This window comes from Lutra lutra, chromosome 5 (assembly GCF_902655055.1).
Source record: "Lutra lutra chromosome 5, mLutLut1.2, whole genome shotgun sequence".
Taxonomy (NCBI): Eukaryota; Metazoa; Chordata; class Mammalia; order Carnivora; family Mustelidae; genus Lutra; species Lutra lutra.
In genome coordinates this window covers 29,905,862-29,924,171 of record NC_062282.1, presented here as the reverse complement: position 1 = coordinate 29,924,171, position 18,310 = coordinate 29,905,862, and the positions used below count along the sequence as shown (strand labels likewise).

The following is an 18,310-nucleotide window of genomic DNA, read 5'->3' as shown; positions in this document are numbered from 1 at the left end:
AATACTGTAATTAATAGGTAATCTTAGCAGTCTTCCTTTCTTTACGTTGGTCATTATGTGTATGCTAATATTTGGGAGCAGTATTAATAAGTAAAGCTTATACAATAAACTCAGATTTTTATTTGCTAGTATTAATAAGTTCTTATTAAAGTATACTAGTAAGAGATTCATGTTCAAGTTATATGATAAATGCATTTTTACTAAAACACGGGATATTTGTGGACAAATCTTTTTTTTTTTTTTTAATTTTTAAATTTTTTTTATTTCTTGCCAATGAGCTGATGAAAAAATTTGGGGCAATAGTGATAAGGCGATTAGTATTTCAGAACCATTGCTAGAATTGAGAAGGTAAAACTCAGAAAGCTTAAGATCAAGCCTGTTAGATCAAGGTGCCAGGGTTGCTCAGATGCTTAAGCGGCTGCCTTCAGCTCAGGTCATGATCCCAGGGTCCTGGGATCAAGTCCCGCATCAGGCTCCCTGCTCAGCAGAGAGCTTGCTTTTCCCTTTCTCTCTCTGCCTACTTGTGCTCTCTCTCCATCTCTCTGTCAAATAAATAAATAAAAATCTTTAAAAAAAGATAGAATATCAGATCAAAGTTAAATACAGAGACATTAGATTCAAATCACCAGCTCTACCACCAGGGTAGATTAGATTACCTGAATTCTGTGAACTTCAGTTTCTTCATGTCTATAACAGGCATTAAAATAGTGTATGATGTGAGAATTAATTTTTAATATAAAAATTAACTTTTATTATAGTTATTCTTAGCTATTTTTATTTTATTTATTAACTTTATTAATAATTTTTTACTAACTATTATTTTAACTAAAATAACTTCTATGGTTATTGTATTTATTATAGAATTAACTTATAACATAGTACCTGGCACATGACAGGTACTTAATAAATAGCTATATTGTTGTTATTTTTGTAAAGGTAAAAAGACTATGAGAAAAAGAAATTAGGGGACTAAACTACAAACTAAAATAGAATCTAGATAAAAAGAAAAAGCATCCTTTAAGGATAGTGCCTGTGATAAACTTTCTCCTTTTTCATACCAACTGATTTCATTCACTTAGCAGATATATACTGAACACCTACTCTGTGCTAGGCACAAATTGAAACACTGGATACAAAAATAACCAAAACTTTTTAAACGTTTATGTTTGATATAAGGGAAGAAAACTTTTTTTTTTTTTTTAACAGGAAGACCAGGCTTGCGCAACCTGCCTTATCCTTGCTTGTTCCACTGCTGCCTGTGATAGAGAAGTATCTGCATGGGCCACTCGGGCTTTCTTCAGGTATGTCAGTTTTTTGTTCTTGGCCACTTTTTTTAATGATTGCTTTGGTCAGTGTGATAGTTTAAGGGCATACCAAACAGTTGAAGAACTATATAAGCAAGATACTAAAATCTTTTTGCAAGACTGAAATCTGGAAAGATGATAATACTAATAGAAGTAGGTAGATTAGCACAATGTATGAATTGTTACCCTTGCTCTGGGTTCTGTTCTCCAATTTCTTCTGTCTAATCTTTTTTCTACACCTCTTTCTACTTCAGTTACCATATCTTTTTTACTTCCTAAAACACTGTACCAATCCTGCTTTATTTGTATCATTGGCATTGAGGGATTCTGAATCACTTCAAGGAAACTTGGTATCAAAACAATATTTTTATTTGGAAAATAGCTGCATGTAAGAATTTGAAACGTGATTTGTTTAAAACAGTTTTTCAAGTGCTGTCTAACCACAATTTGGCATGGAAATTACAGAGCCATACACTCTTAAATAAATTCTGTGCTTTGCTAACCCTTCTTAGAAACTGCTAGAGTCCTTTATAATTCTTTCTGGTGGAGATTCAAGTCAACAATGTTTAAGTAAATGTTGTATCTATGCTTATAGGTATAAGCACTGTAAACACAATACCATAAAGTCTCTAATGTTTAAAGCATTTATTTGGGAGCTAGCAGGACTTGGAACAATTCCAGCTTTTAAGGTAGATAATTTCACTGAATAAGCTCAACCTCTGTTGTCATAAAAACAGGTACGGTGGGGAAGCACAGATGAGATTTCCAACCACTCTTCCTGCTCCAAGTAACGTTGGTCCCATCTTGGGGTCTCCTGTCTACTCTAGTGAGTACAAAGTACTGAAATGAGACTATTTCTAATAGTTTGAATTTTAGAAACTGTGTAGCATATTTTCATGAATAAACCTTTTCATTATATTTTATTTACTGCTACTGTTTTATTGGGTGAATAATTCTATAGATGCTGACTCTTAAAAGCGATGGTATACTGAGTTCTTTATGTTAGAAAACAAAATAACATGTAACTATTATTATTTACAGAACTCATTTGTTATTTATCCAAAAGGAAGGAGGTGAATGATTAAATAATAAGTAAACTCCTACCTCAGTGTTTTCCAAAGTGGGAATTGTTAGAAAGTTCCTGGGAAATGAGTGGAGTCCCTAAATCTTAAATATTTCTTGGGGGCACCTGGGTGGCTCAGTTACTAAGCGTCTGCCTTCAGTTCAGGTCATGATCCCAGGGACCTGGGATTGAGCCCCACATCAGGCTCCCTCCTCAGGGGGAATCTGCTTCTCCCTCTCCTGCTCCTTCCTTGTGTTCCCTCTCTTGCTGTGTCTCTCTCAGTCAAATAAATAAATAAAATCTTTAAAAATAAATAAATAGGGGCGCCTGGGTGGCTCAGTGGGTTAAGCCGCTGCCTTCGGCTCAGGTCGTGATCCCAGGTCCTGGGTTCGAGCCCCACATCGGGCTTTCTGCTCGGCGGGGATCCTGCTTCCTCCTCTCTCTGCCTGCCTCTCTGCCTACTTGTGATTTCTCTCTGTCAAATAAATAAATAAAATCTTTAAAAAATAAATAAATAAAATAAATAAATAAATAAATAAATAAATAAAATTTTCACGGATGGTGCCACTCCTCACTCATGCTTAGAAACAGCTTCTCTGCCTAATTTAATCAGATTTAAAAGATTTAGAGGTTATTTTATAAATCTTGATATTCTTTTCTTTTTAGGTTCTCCTATTCCTAGTAGTAGTCCTTACCCAAATCCATCATTTTTGGGAACACCATCTCAAGGTACCTCTTTTCTTTGTTTTATACTGCTACTACTAGTCTTTTTGAAGAGCTAACACTGTTATCCTTAAAGCTTAGTGAGAGAAGTATTAACTTGCCCTAGTCTCTTGCAAATAATGTAATTGAGTAGAAGTTACATCCAAACAAGTATGGATGTCCATGAATGCCTTTGCATAGAAACACTTGTAGTAGTATACCTGAAAGCTCCTTATTTGGGGACCAGGATTCAAGTTTTAGCCATGAAATATGTATGATTACGGGGCGCCTGGGTGGCTCAGTGGGTTAAGCCGCTGCCTTCGGCTCAGGTCATGATCTCAGGGTCCTGGGATCGAGTCCCGCATCGGGCTCTCTGCTCAGCGAGAAGCCTGCTTCCCTCTCTCTCTCTCTCTGCCTTCCTCTCCGTCTACTTGTGATCTCTCTCTGTCAAATAAATAAATAAAATCTTTAAAAAAAAAGAAATATGTATGATTAGCTCTCTGATACCCGACGTTAAGGAGGGATGACCAGAAGCTTTCTTGCCTTTTTTCCTGCATGCCGACACTTGAAAGCCTGCCTGGGAGCATCCATCCAATCTGAGTCTCTTCTTATCAGGAAAAACCAAATTCAGTATCTGATTATTCCAGTATTTTTATAAATATTCTTGCCTTTGGGCCTAGATAAAGAGGCTTTGGTTATTGAGGATGGTGAATGTTTAAGGTTAAATTTAAAGATTTGTCTTTCTTCTATTGTGTACAAGGTGTACATCCTCCTGCCATGTCAACTCCAGTGTGTATCTCAGGAAACCCAGCAACTCAGGCTGCAAGTATGAGTTGTATGGCTGCACCAGAGATTGTGTACTCTGGAAAACACAATGGTATTTGCATTTACTTTTCTCGAATCATGGGGTAAGTTTTGCATGGAATAACCAACTGTTGCTCACCTTGTCTTGTTTTGTGTAGTTGAATATTTTTAACTAAATTTGGGACATCATTTATTCCTGTTAAATTTTACTTATAGTTATTTTAGCTCACTTATTTATCAATATGATTGTTTTCTATTTTCTATACAATCTATGATTGTTTAGCTTTTTTTAAAAATCATCTAACCATCTATATTTGTTGTTGTGTTTTATATGTATGCATATACATATATATTAACATACAGTGTTACAAACCACCCCATTAACTCAGTGAAGTGTATCTGCAAGTCAGCTAGGCAGTTCTGGTTTGACTGAGCTAGACTCACTCACTCATTTATACACATTCAGCTGTCAGGTTGAAGAGAGTGCTGTCAATTTCGGCTGGATTCTCACATATTTAGGGTCATGTTTGTATGCTGGTCTAGAATGGTCTCTGCTGAGGCAATTGGATTGTTTTCATATGCTCTGTCATCCTCCAGCAGGTTAGCCAAGGATTACTCTTCATTTGGTGATGGCAAGGTGAGACAGAGGTAGACATTTGCAAAGCTTCCTGATGCCTACCTAAGTTTAGAGTTGGCTTACCATCATTTTAACCTCATTCACTGGGCCAGGGAAACATCTCCATGCCAACCCAGATTCAAAAATAGAATCCAGTCAAAAATGGGAAATACACTCATTATGAGAGACACATCAAAGTCATCTTGTAAAAAGGATAAGTATAAGGAGGGACAAAGAATTACAGCCAAATTTGCATTAGTCTACCATATCATCTAGTTAATTATCCTGTCTGTTCTATATTTGTCTTAGATTTGAAATGAATTCTTTCATTAGAATCATTTGCTTAAAATGTGAAACAGTGCAACACTCTTGTTTACAATTCATTGCCCATAGTCCTTTGATTTTTCTTTAGCAGTATTTCATTATGTGAAATAACTTAGATATATCAGGTTTAGAAATTTTCTTATTTTCCATTCTTTTGGATAACTTGGTAAAGTGTTAAATCATTGCTGTACTTTGACAAACACACAAAAGAATTTACTACATAATGTATTTGTTTTTTGTTTGCACAGCATAATTATTAAAACATTTTTTATTTCAGAAATATCTGGGATGCTAGTTTAGTTGTGGAGAGAGTATTCAAGAGTGGCAACAGAGAAATCACTGCAGTAAGTGTATCGTATAACGCATTTCATTGCTGTGTGTAACCAGTTTATGATTTAATTGTATAAGTAGATTGTTTCACATTTCTTGGTGTTATAAACAAGATGCAGTGGTTATTCTTTTATGTATATGTTTGTGTACATGTCCGATAAACTCTCCTTGCCCTGGGTGAAGTCCCAGCTCTGTCACTTACATAAATGATGAGTCATTTTCTTAATATTTCAGTCTGATACCTCACTATAAGAAGAGAACAATAAGACCTCTTCCTCTTAATGTTGTTGTGAGTGTTAAACAGAATAAGTCCTAATGCTTAATATTACTCAGAGCTACTATTTAGTGTTTTGCTTATATGCTCCCGAACTCCATGAACCCACTACTAATTTCCGTGCATTAGTATACTTTCTGGAGTGCTGTAAGAATAGATCCTGTAGGGGCGCCTGGGTGGCTCTGTCGGTTAAGGTGTGCCTTTGGCACAGGTCATGATCCCAGAGCCCTGGGATGGAGCCACACTTCGGGTTCCCTGCTCGGCAGGGATCCTACTTCTCCCTATTCCCCCTGCTCGTCTCTCTTACTCTCATTCTCACTCGTGCTCTCTCAAATCAATAAATAAAATCTTAAAAAAAAAAGAATAGATCCTGTAAAACTTTGTATTATCATAAATTCAGGTAGTAAATATTTTTTAACATGAAATATGAATGCAATTTAAACTTTGTTCTTTTTTTTTTTAGATTATTTATTTATTTATTTAACAGACAGAGATCAGAAGTAGGCAGAGAGGCAGGCAGAGAGAGAGGAGGAAGCAGGCTCCCCGCTGAGCAGAGAGCCCGATGTGGGGCTTGATCCCAGGACACTGGGATCATGACCTGAGCCGAAGGCAGAGGCTTTAACCCACTGACCCACCCAGGCGCCCCTAAACTTTGTTCTTTTTAAATCTGAAAGTTACCAAATATTTTTTCAATTCTGATACTTTTTAAAGTTCACATTTCTAAGAAGAAGAATATATTTATTTAACATAGTATATGATTCCATTTATATGAAGTTCAAGAACAGGCAAAGCTAACTGTTGGTGACAATAAGAAAAGTGGCTACCGGGCACCTGGGTGGCTCAGTGAACCCATGGAGCTCTGTCACTCACATAAATGATGAGTCATTTTCTTAATATTTCAGTCTGATACCTCACTATGAGAAGAGAACAATAAGACCTCTTCCTCTTAATGTTGTTGTGAGTGTTAAACAGAGTAAGTCCTAATACTTAATATTACTCAGAGCTACTATTTAGTGTTTTGCTTATATGCTCCCGTACTCCATGAACCCACTACTAATTTCCATGCATTAGTATACTTTCTCTCTCGGCCTTCGGCTCAGGTCATGATCTCAGGGTCCTAGGATCGATCCCCGTGTCAGGCTCTCTCCTCAGCGGAAAGCCTGCTTCCCCCTCTCTGCATGCCTCTCTACTTGTGATTTCTCTCTCTGTGTGTCAAATAAATAAAATCTTTTAAAAAAAGAAAAGTGGCTACCTGGTAGATGGAATGACTAGTGACTAAAAAGGACATTAGGGAACTTCTTGGGTGTTGTAAATATTCTATATTGTGGATTGGATGATGACTGTATTAAAACATAAAAAGCTATCAATTACTGTATGTCAGTTATACCTAAAACAAAGCAGAGCAGGATGGGAGGGATGTGGGTATCTAGCCCTTTATTCTGGTCACCAAGCATAAATGATTACTATTAATGAAGATAGGAAACTTAAAAATTGAAACTTGACATTCAATTATAAAGTATGTTTGTTTTTTACATATACAATTTTTCAAGTGTTTTAAAGCTTTTAAAAATACTTTTTTTCTTACAGATTGAAAGTAGTGTTCCCTCCCAGCTGTTGGAATCAGTGCTGCAAGAACTAAAAGGTTTGCAAGAGTTTCTAGACAGAAACTCCCAATTTGCAGGAGGACCCTTAGGAAATCCAAAGTAAGAATAAATAAGATTTATTTGCCTATTATTCCTTTTTCTCTCTGAGATAGAATTCTTGTTATAAAATTCATCCTTTAAATTTTTAGTTCAGTGGTTTTTAGTATATTTATAAGTTGATGCTATTATCACCACTAATTCCAGCATATTTTCATCATGCCAAAAAGAAACCCTTTACCCATTAGCAATTACTCCGTGTTCAGGCCCCAGTAGCAATAATACTATAGAATGGCTTCAACAACAGACGTTTATTTCTCACAGTTCTGGAGGCTGGAAGTCTGAGATCAGGGTGCCAGCATGGTTGGGTTCTGGTGAGGACCCTCTTCCTCATTTATAGGCAGCTGCTTTCTTTCTGTGTCCTAACATGGCAGAGAGAAAACTAAGTGACAAGCTCTCTGGTCTCTTATAAGGCTATTAATCTCATTGTGGGGGCTTCACTCTCATCAGCCGATCTAAACCTAATTACCTCCCAGAGGCCCCACCTCCTAATACCATCACTCTGGGAATTGGGACTTCAATATTGAAATACAGTGGGACACAGACAGTCCATAGCACTCCCCATTACCTGTCCCTAGCAACCACTGATTTATCTGTGTCTGTGGACCTGCCATATTCTGGATCTTTTATGTAAATGGAAATGTGGCCTTTTGTTTCTGGCTTCTTTGAGCATATTTTCAAGTTTCACGTGTTTTAATGTGTATTGGTACTTTGTTTCATTTTTCAGTTCATCAGGTGATGCTTATTTGGGTGATGTTAGCTTTTTGGTTTCTATGAAAAATGCTGATGTGAACATACCTATAGAGTTTTTGTGGGGGGTACACTTAGGATAAAAAAAATTTTATTATAGAAATAATATGGGCTTTATGTAAAGATTTCACTTTACTGACCAGAAAATTTATGATCTGAAATATAAGAGTATAAACTATATGAAACACATAAAGGTATTTATTTAAAACTGCAAATAGAACACTTTCATAGGTCCTCCCCTGACAAACCCTGGGGCCAGGATTTGGTAGTTGCTACTGAAAGAAAACCCTTGATTGCATCCTTGCCCTGTGACTGTGCCAGTTGCAGCTGTCACTCAGTGGGACAGAGAGACTGTTCTGTGACATCATATTCAACATTGTATCATTCTCCTGCTGCTCGAACCTTAGGTCTTCTCCCTAAAAAAAAATAATAATAATAATTAAGAAAAATTTTTTTAAAAACTGCAAATAGAATCTAAATAGGCACACTTTTATGAAACATTATATACACTCATTGTTTTATATACTATATGTACTGTATATATTGTATATACTCACTAGTTTAGAACTTTCCAAATCAGTGGAATAAATAATTTGTATATTGGCTGCATATTTTTCCATTATTTATACGCAAACATTTAATGTATAACTCTACTAATAATTGTAGTGTTTCTGTTTTTTCATGTTATAAACAAGGTGCAGTGGTTACTCCTCTTTTTTTTTTTTTTTAAGATTTTTTTTTTTTTTTTTTTTTTTGGACAGAGAGAGAGAGAGAGATCACAAGTAGGCAGAGAGGCAGGCAGAGAGAGGAGGAAGCGGGCTTACCGCTGAGCAGAGAGCCCGATGTGGGGCTCGATCCCGGGACCCTGAGATCCTGACCCGAGCCAAAGGCAGAGGTTTAACCCACTGAGCCACCCAGGTGCCCCCACTCCTCTTTATACATATTTGTGTACTTGTTCAGTAATCTTCAATGAATTTCTTGAGAAATAGAATTATTGGGTGTAAGGACTTTTTAAAAAAATGTTGATATGTAGGGGTGCCTGGGTGTGTGTGTGTATATATATATATATATATATATATATTTTTTTTTTTTTTTTTAAGATTTTATTTATTTACTTTGTTGGGCAGGGGCATAGGAGAGTGAGAGAGAGAGAGTGTCTTAAGCAGATTCCGCAGTGAGCGTGGAACCTGATGCTGGGCTCGATCCTACAACCCTGAGATCATGGCCTAAGCTGAAACCGAGAGTCTGGCATTTAAGCAACTGCGCCACCAGGGGCTCCAATTATATTTTAAATAGCATCTGTTTAGGAACATGTGGATGGCTCTCTCGGTTGAATGGCTGCCTTCGGCTCAGATCATGAACCTGGGGTTCTGGGATCTAGTCCTGCATCAGGCCGCCTGCTCAGCAGGGAGTCTGCTTCTCCATTCCCCTGCTTTTGTGCTCTTACTTGCTCACTCTCTCTCCCCCTCAAAAAAAAAAAAAAAAAAAATAGCATCTGTTCAATTTCTCTGATACATTTTTTTCCTGGCCATTATATTTTTAGTTCTAAGATCTCTTTTATTTTCCATTTTTCATGAGTTAGCACTTACAATGTGAATACCAGATTTCATGAGATAGATTACCTGCTAAAACAAACAACAAGACTGACATTCTCCTGAGAGCTGATATATACAGCAACATAGATGACTGTCAAATATATGATGCTATAGAAAAGAAGCAGAATAGATTTATATTACATACTGGAAAAGGCAAAAACTGTAGGGGTAGGGGCACCTAGGGGTAGGGGCTCCAGGTTAAGCATCTGCCTTGGACTCAGATCATGGTCTCAGAGTTCTGGGATGGAGCTCCGCATTGGGCTCTCTGCTCATCGGGGAGCTTGCTTCTTCCTCTCCCTCTGCCACTCTCCCTGCTTGTGCTTTCTCACTTCCTTTCTCTGTCAAAGAAATAAGTAAAATCTAAAAACAAACAAAAACAAAAAACTAATGGGGTAAAGAAGAGATTAGTGGTGGCCAGGCTTAGGGGTGGGAAGAGGATTTGGATGCAAGAAACAGCACAAGAGAATTTGAGGCATGACGGAACTGTTCTGTATCTTGATTGAGGTGGTAGTTATATAACACTATGCATCTGTCAAAACTCATAAAACTACACATGGAAAAGGTAGATTTTATTATGTAACTTGAAACCAAAATGTTGCTCATCTTTGAAGGATGCTAGAAACCAATCCATTACTTTTAAATTTGGCGGATAAAGAGAAAGAAGCAACCACTTATCTAGCCTTTCTGAATAAAAATGGACATCACGATAACCAAATAATTGAAACTTTAAGCATCCAGGAGGTTAAAATGATTCAGTTTTAAATCATCATTTATTTGCTTTACTATTCTACTACTTCACTATTCTGTAAAGGAAAAGAATATTAACAATGTATCCCACCTCATTTATATTAAATATTCAGAATAGGCAAACTTAAAGAGACAAAAGTAGGCTAGCAGTTACTTAGGGTAGGGGTGAGAGAGATAGGGATTGACTGCTAATAGAGAATGGGTGAAAATGTTCTAAAATCAGATTGTGGTGATAGTTGCACAACTCTGTGAACGTATTTTGAAAAACTAAATTGTGTACTTTAAATGGTTGAATTGTATAATGTATGATTTATATCTCAGTAAAGCTGTTAAAAACACAAATACACATTCTGAAATTTGTTTCAGTACAACTGCCAAAGTGCAGCAAAGGCTGATAGGATTCATGCGTCCTGAAAATGGAAATACCCAGCAGATGCAACAGGAGCTGCAAAGGAAGTTTCATGGTAAGTTACTCCTTCTATCAGTTGACTGTACATGACCCCCATAAAGAGTTTTATTCATCAAGTAGAAAACAGTGGATTGAATAGAAAACAGTGAACATCTCTTAATAAGATCTGGTTTTTGATAACACAAATATTTTTTATTAAAATAACATCAGTGTGGTTAAGAAAAGTGGACTGTGGGCGCCTGGGTGGCTCAGTGGGTTAAGCCGCTGCCTTCGGCTCAGGTCATGATCTCAGGGTCCTGGGATCGAGTCCCACATCGGGCTCTCTGCTCAGCGGGGAGCCTGCTTCCCTTCCTCTCTCTCTGCCTGCCTCTCTGCCTACTTGTGATCTCTGTCTGTCAAATAAAAAAAAAAAAAATCTTTATAAAAAAAAAAAAAAAGAAAGAAAAGTGGACTGTATGGCTTTCATGTATTTTCATAACTTTCAGCCCATTAAGTTTTTTCCTTTCCTTTATAAGAAACATGATAACCTTTTTTAAAATAAGTTTTTAAATCGTAAAATAGACTACAATTTTAACCACATTCACTTGGTTGTGCAAATGTCACTACTATCCATCTCCAAAACTTTTTTCATCTTCTTAAAAAACTCTGTACCGAAACAGTAACTCCCCATTTCCCACACCATCCCAGCCCCTACTACTGTCAATCATTCGTTCTTTTTTTTTTGTCTCTGAATTTGACTACTTAATACACTTCATATAAGTGGAATTATACAGTGACCCCCTTTGCATCTGGCTTATTTCAGCTAGCATATGTCTTCAGAGTTCATCCATGTTGTGGCATATGTCTGAATTTCCTTTCTTCTTAAGACAATATTATTCCATTGTATGTCTACAGAGGTTTCTCCCCTGCTATCTGAAAGTAATGTTCCTCTGAAACCTTTCATAAGCCAAAATGGTGGCATAAAGTTAGGAAGTAATTACCATTAAATTATATGGAAAAATTTTTGAGCATTCCCAGACCCCAAAAAATAACCTTTCTTGGGCTTTTCTATTCCGTAGGACACTTTTTTTTTGTTTAAGTTTATTTGCCTTTTTTAGTAATCTCTGTGCCCATTGTGGGGCTCGAACTCACGACCCTGATGAGATCAAGTCACATGCTCTTCCAACTGAGCCAGCCAGGTGCCCAACCTTAGGACACATTTAGAGATAAAGCACAGAATTCCATAGACACATTGCAAAGTTGTGGCAGCTTGATGCTGAGGTGATGGGTGTGGTTTCTGGGAAAGGGGTTTGGCAGGGTGCATGCTGCCTCTGTAAGGCTCACTGCAGAACAAACACTGAATACTGGGTTTAGGGTATTGTATCGTGAAACCAGAAAAAAAAGCTTGAGTTTTTGAACACTTGGGTTGCTTCCACCTTAGAGGTATTGTAAATAATTCTGCTATGAACGTGTTGAATAAATATAAATTTGAGTCCTTGCTTTCAGTTTTTTTGTTATGTACCCAGAAATGGAATTGCTAGATCATATGGTAGTCGGTTTTTTAATTTTTGAAGAACTGCCATACTGTTCTCTATGCACCATTTTACATTTCTGCTCGTAGTGCAGAAGTATTTCAGTTTCTTCACATCTTTACCATTTTTCTGTTTTTATAATCTCCATCCTAGTGGATACAATGTGGTATCTCATTGTGGGTTTTGATTTGCATTTTCCTAATGATTAGTGGCACACTTTTTTTTTTAAATTTTTTTATTTTTTCAGCATAACAGTATTCATTATTTTTGCACCACACCCAGTGCTCCATGCAATCCGTGCCCTCTACAATACCCACCACCTGGTGCCCCCAACCTCCCACCCCCCACCCCTTCAAAATTCTCAGATCGTTTTTCAGAGTCCATAGTCTCTCATGGTTCACCTCCCCTTCCAATTTCCCTCAACTCCCTTCTCCTCTCCATCTCCCCTTGTCCTCCATGCTATTTGTTATGCTCCACAAATAAGTGAAACCATATGATAATTGACTCTCTCTGCTTGACTTATTTCACTCAGCATAATCTCTTAGTGGCACACCTTTTTATAAAGTTAAAAATGTGAATCAAATTTTTGGTTGGTTTTGGTTGTTTTTTTTTTTTTTTTCTGTTATAAATAGTAATAATCAAGGAAGGAGCAAGGTAATGGAAAACTTAAAATCATCAATTACTCCAGAAATAGTTTGGAATAATAATAAATCATTGCTTAAATTTTGCCTGCCATTTGGTTTTTTTAAAAGAATTTTTGTGTTCTGTTTGAGCCATTTCTGGCTGATAGATCCTTGCTAATTAAGACCCAGCCATTTACTCTTGTCCCTTCCTGCTAAATCTAGTTTTCTGTTTACTATTTCATAAATATTTTTTCATTACTGCTATTGGTACTTCAGTAAGGTCTTAAGCCTGACAATACCAAGCATTGGTAAGGATTAAAACCAAAGGAGGGTTCAGATTGCTGGCACATGTACACTGAAACGACTACTTTAGGGAGCGGTTTGATCATAGCCTATAAAAGCTGAAAATGCATGTATATTGAAACCCAGCAGTTTCACTTCTAAGGATACATTGTATAGCAGTCTTTATCAGACTTTTTTTCTTATGGTAAGAAATACATTTTATGTTATGACCTTCATGTTTGAAAGCATATATACATAACTGAAACAAAATTATAGGAAATAACTACCTGTTTTACACTCTAATATTTTCCTTTTTTATTTTATCTCCTTTTTCTTTTTTTTTTAAGTAGGCTCCATGCCCAGTGTGGGTCTTGAACTTAAAACCCTGAGATCAAGTGTTGCATGATCTACTGACTGAGCCAGCCAGGCACTCCAATTCTCTTTCCTTTTTAAAGCAGGGGGGAGGGCGCCTGGGTGGCTCAGTTGGTTGAGCAACTGCCTTCAGCTCAGGTCATGATCCCAGACTTCTGGGATCGAGTCCCGCATCGGGGTCCCGGCTCCTTGGGGAGTCTGCTTCTCCCTCTGACCTTCTCCTCTCTCATGCTCTCTCTCACTCATTCTCTCTCAAATAAATAAATAAAATCTTTTAAAAAAAGGGGGGGGGGGGTAGCTGTCATGACTGACTGAATTGATTTCATGACTTGCCCACTTATTTATTTATTTATTTATTTATTTATTTATTTATTTATTTATTTATTTATTTTCACCAATTTATCTTAATCCAGGGTTTGAGGAACATAGTCCTAGAGAAATCTGATGGCTTCAGATTTCAGGAGTGCTTTTCAGGAGTCCTTTCTTTCTTTTTTTTTTTTTTTTTTAAAGATTTTATTATTCATTTATTTGACAGAGAGATCACAAGTAGGCAGAGAGGCAGGCAGAGAGAGAGAGGAGGAAACAGGCTCCCCACTGAGCAGAGAGCCTGATGCGGGGCTCGATCCCAGGACTCTGGGATCATGATCTGAGCTGAAGGCAGAGGCTTAACCCACTGAGCCACCCAGGTGCCCCTCAGGAGTCCTTTCTTAAGGATGTTTATTGCATTATTGTTTTAGTAGCAAAGCATGGGAGATAACATAAATGTCCTTAAGGTAGAAAATGGACCTAATTGTGGTATACTTACATGATGGAATATCCAGTAATACATATTAGAATATTAAAAATATTAAATACTTATTAAGATACAGGTGGGTGGAAAAAGTGGTGTAAATGGTTTAAAAACAGCAGTTTTTGTTTTATGTGTACACACGCAGACACATAGAACCACATATACATAATGACTGGATGAAAAGATAAATTCAACAAGTCATGATCATGGTTGGCTGTGATGAGGGGAGACCACTGAGGATTTCAGCCTTAACTATAGTTATTCTTATTGAAAGCAAAGTGTTGTTTTATTTAAAACAAAACAACCTATGTCATTGTATAAAACTTCATCAGTTGTGTTTTGTAATTAGAGGCTCAACTGAGTGAAAAGGTTTCACTTCAGGCAATCCAGCAGTTGGTTCGAAAATCATACCAGGCTCTGGCTTTATGGAAGCTTCTTTGTGAACATCAGTTCACTGTCATTGTAGGAGAACTTCAGAAGGTAGGATTTCTTTTCCTTTAAGATCATATTTGTTAATTCTGTGCTTAGTTTGTTTACTTTTGAGTGAGCTTTAATCTTACACTTGGGTTTGAGAGGAGACTTTCGGGGAGAAGCATTTAGGTGTTATGATGAAGTTAGTATCTGCTTAATGGAAATCTTAATGGAAAATTGCACTAAAGTATGAAAACTTGAGGGTCCACTTTGTCAAAACCCCAAGTTTTACAGTATGTGAGAATTTTATTATGGTATATGAATGAAATCTTTACGAAAAGTATTTTTTTAAACAGTAGGTTGTAACCGTTATTTGGATTTCAGATCCCTTTGGGAATTTGATGGAAACTCTTTCTTCCCACCCTCAAAGAATGCATACAGATACATCCACAAAATTTTTGCCTGTAATTTCAAAGAGTCTAATGACTTAAACATTCTTACTTTTAAAAAGGTTTACCATTTGAGAAATGAATGGGTCACATTTCTCTTGCTGTCCTCATTTGAATCCTTTTTAAGTATGATGGCAGTTTGCATTCACTTAAATGTTAGGCCACTGGGGGGAATGTATTCCTATTGTGACTATTTCTAAACATATACAAAAATAGAGTAAATACTACATTATAATCTTCATATACACTTGCATTCAGCATTTTCAAGATTTTATCAACTTTCATTAATCTATTCTCTTTTTCTTTACCAAATTACTTTAAATTTGATCCTAGATATCATGTCATTTCATTCCTGTATACTGTGTTCTCTAAGGAAAGGTGTGATGTGAAGCTGTCATGCCCATTGATCGAGTTGACTTGGCTGACTGGCTAAGCAGGTGTTCCCTTTGTCCCTCACCACTCCATGTGCATCCCTTCCAAAGCTTTGTGCTCGAAGAAGATGATCTTCCTTGATAGAGGTGGACCATTCTTTGGTCAAGGGGTGTACAAATAGTTGAGTGTCCCTGCTAGAACCTCCAAACGAGCTCTCAAGGTCCATTTGTAGGACCTGAGCTGAAATCAAGAGTCGGATGCTTAACCAACTGAGCCACTCTCGGGCGCCCCGTAAACCCAAGATTTTTTAATGTAGCTAAGTGATTATTCTTTCTGGTGATGACTAAAATCCGGAAACCTGGCTCTAATTTTGATTCTGCCTACATTTTACTTACCTCATTTATAAATTGAGAGATTTCGACTGGTCATACTGTGGGTTCTTTAACAATTCTGTATGATTCTATGGAAGTTTGCAAAAATGTGTTAGTCTGTATAGTTTAGCATATTTTCTCTTTTGAACTATAGAGTCTTTTCATTTTTTATTTTAAATTGCTAAAGAAATTTTGTTGTGGGTAGAAATAGGATATTTCTGTATTTTTGGTAGAAAAAAAGGACTTTGTATTATACTCCTAGGAATTTCAAGAGCAGCTGAAAATCACCACCTTTAAAGATCTGGTAATCAGGGACAAGGAACTGACCGGGGCATTAATCGCTTCTCTTATCAACTGCTACATAAGAGATAATGCTGCTGTTGATGGCATTAGTTTACACTTACAGGATATCTGCCCACTTCTGTATAGCACTGATGATGCAATTTGTTCTAAGGTATGATGCTTTATCAGCTATTTCAGTGTTTCTCCCCCCCCCCCCATAGATTGATTTATTTATTTATTTATTTATTTGACAGACAGAGATCACAAGCAGGCAGAGAGAGAGGAGGAAGCAGGCTCCCTGCTGAGCAGCAAGCCCGATGTGGGGCTCGATCCCAGGACCCTGGGATCATGACCCAAGCTGAAGGCAGAGGCCTTAACCCACTGAGCCACCCTGGCGCCCCTATTTCAGTGTTTCTTTTTTTTTTTTTTTTTTAAAGATTTTATTTATTTATTTGACAGAGAGATCACAAGCAGGCAGAGAGGCAGGCAGAGAGAGGCAGGCTCCCTGCTGAGCAGAGAGCCCGATGCGGGGCTCGATCCCAGGACTCTGAGATCATGACCTGAGCCGAAGGCAGCGGCTTAACCCACTGAGCCACCCAGGCGCCCCTATTTCAGTGTTTCTTAAAGAGGGTTTCATAGTATGAAAAGCACAATAGAACTGGAATCAGAAACCATCTTTTACTTAACATATGACGTCTCTTGGGTGGGTCTCCTAACCTCTCTCTTGGCCTCCAGAGTCTCCATTTGTATGATGAAAGGAGTTGGAATACATCATTTCTTAAAATCCTTGTATATTTAAGTTTTTCATAAAGAATATAACATTTCTAGACCATATTTTTTTAAATGGTTAAACACGTATCTCCTTAGAAATTAAGAATTACTAAAACTTTAAGTCTGTAATAAGAGTTGATTGGGCAATTTTTATTGATCCTTTCTTACACGTAAAAATAATTTAAATCAGTATCACATGGACTGCCTGCTGACCAATAATGTATTCACTAGGCAAGAGATTTACCAGTCAAAAGCTGTCTTGCTTAAAATATTTGTGAGAGGAATTAAAAGTAGCTAGGATTTTTTTGGTCAAAAATTTTTCTGCCTAAAATTAAGAAGAAATAAGTTTATAGAGTTGTTTTTATTTTTTCTGATAATAAACCAGATGTTAATTGAGACATAGACCGAGACTTATGTTGATAATATTGTCTATGTGCTGGATTTTATGTCTTTTTAAGTTCTTGTCATCTCTAATCTAGGCAAATGAACTCCTCCAGCGTTCCCGACAAGTTCAGAATAAGATTGAAAAGGAAAGAATGTTAAGAGAATCCTTAAAGGAGTATCAGAAAATCAGCAATCAAGTGGACCTTTCCAATGTTTGTGCTCAGTATAGACAAGGTGAGAAACAAAATGTTCTTCACATCTTTTTCTTAACTTGGGACAAATGACTGTTTTTTTTTTGTTTTGTTTTTTTTTAAAGATTTTATTTATTTATTTGACAGAGAGAGATCACAAGTAGTTGGAGAGGCAGGCAGAGAGAGAGAGAGAGAGAGAGAGGAAAGCAGGCTTCCCGCTGAGCAGAGAGCCCGATGCGGGACTCGATCCCAGGACCCTGAGATCATGACCGGAGCCGAAGGCAGCGGCCTAACCCACTGAGCCACCCAGGCGCCCCGACAAATGACTGTTTTATTACAAGCTACGGATAAAAAGCCTCTTAACATAAGCAACGCTTCCCCCATGTGATAGGACTTGGGAAACTCATGCCTTATGTTTTAGTGTTTGATTGCTGGCCTCTGCAAAAACTATAATGCTCTTTTTATATCTTGAAGTAGATAACTTTTAACACAGGAGTTTCAATCCTTGTCCTTGTATACTATCTATATTAGATAGCTTCCTGGATTACATTTAGTTTTTTTGTTGTTGTTGTTTTGTTTTTTGTTTTTTGTTTTTTTTTTTTTAAAGATTTTATTTATTTATTTGACAGACAGAGATCACAAGTAGACAGAGAGGCAGGCAGAGAGAGAGAGAGAGAGAGGGAAGCAGGTTCCCTGCTGAGCAGAGAGCCCGATGCGGGACTCGATCCCAGGATCCTGAGATCATGACCTGAGCCGAAGGCAGCGGCTTAACCCACTGAGCCACCCAGGCGCCCACATTTAGTTTTTTGGATGCTTTCAATTCTTTTGGCTAATTTTGAAAATAGTACTTGTCTGCTTGCTTTTAAATTACCTTTTTGTTTGT

The 18,310-nt window shown here is 37.2% G+C and overlaps 1 protein-coding gene and 1 non-coding gene across 2 annotated transcripts in view; both read left to right on the top strand.

The window, feature by feature from the left end:
• The window catches only part of NUP155 (nucleoporin 155), a 70,170-nt gene that overhangs the window by 24,335 nt on the left and 27,525 nt on the right, over positions 1-18,310 (top strand). Inside the window, exons 15-24 of the mRNA XM_047730637.1 lie at positions 1,207-1,301; positions 2,042-2,130; positions 3,034-3,096; positions 3,830-3,977; positions 5,091-5,157; positions 7,005-7,120; positions 10,576-10,673; positions 14,546-14,676; positions 16,062-16,253; positions 17,332-17,470. Of these exons, the coding sequence (XP_047586593.1) occupies positions 1,207-1,301; positions 2,042-2,130; positions 3,034-3,096; positions 3,830-3,977; positions 5,091-5,157; positions 7,005-7,120; positions 10,576-10,673; positions 14,546-14,676; positions 16,062-16,253; positions 17,332-17,470 (1,138 nt within the window). The remainder of the gene's footprint in view (positions 1-1,206; positions 1,302-2,041; positions 2,131-3,033; positions 3,097-3,829; positions 3,978-5,090; positions 5,158-7,004; positions 7,121-10,575; positions 10,674-14,545; positions 14,677-16,061; positions 16,254-17,331; positions 17,471-18,310) is intronic.
• Positions 8,084-8,215, top strand: LOC125101465 (small nucleolar RNA SNORA30/SNORA37 family). Its single transcript, XR_007127863.1, has one exon. It is a non-coding gene; the product is annotated as a small nucleolar RNA SNORA30/SNORA37 family (small nucleolar RNA).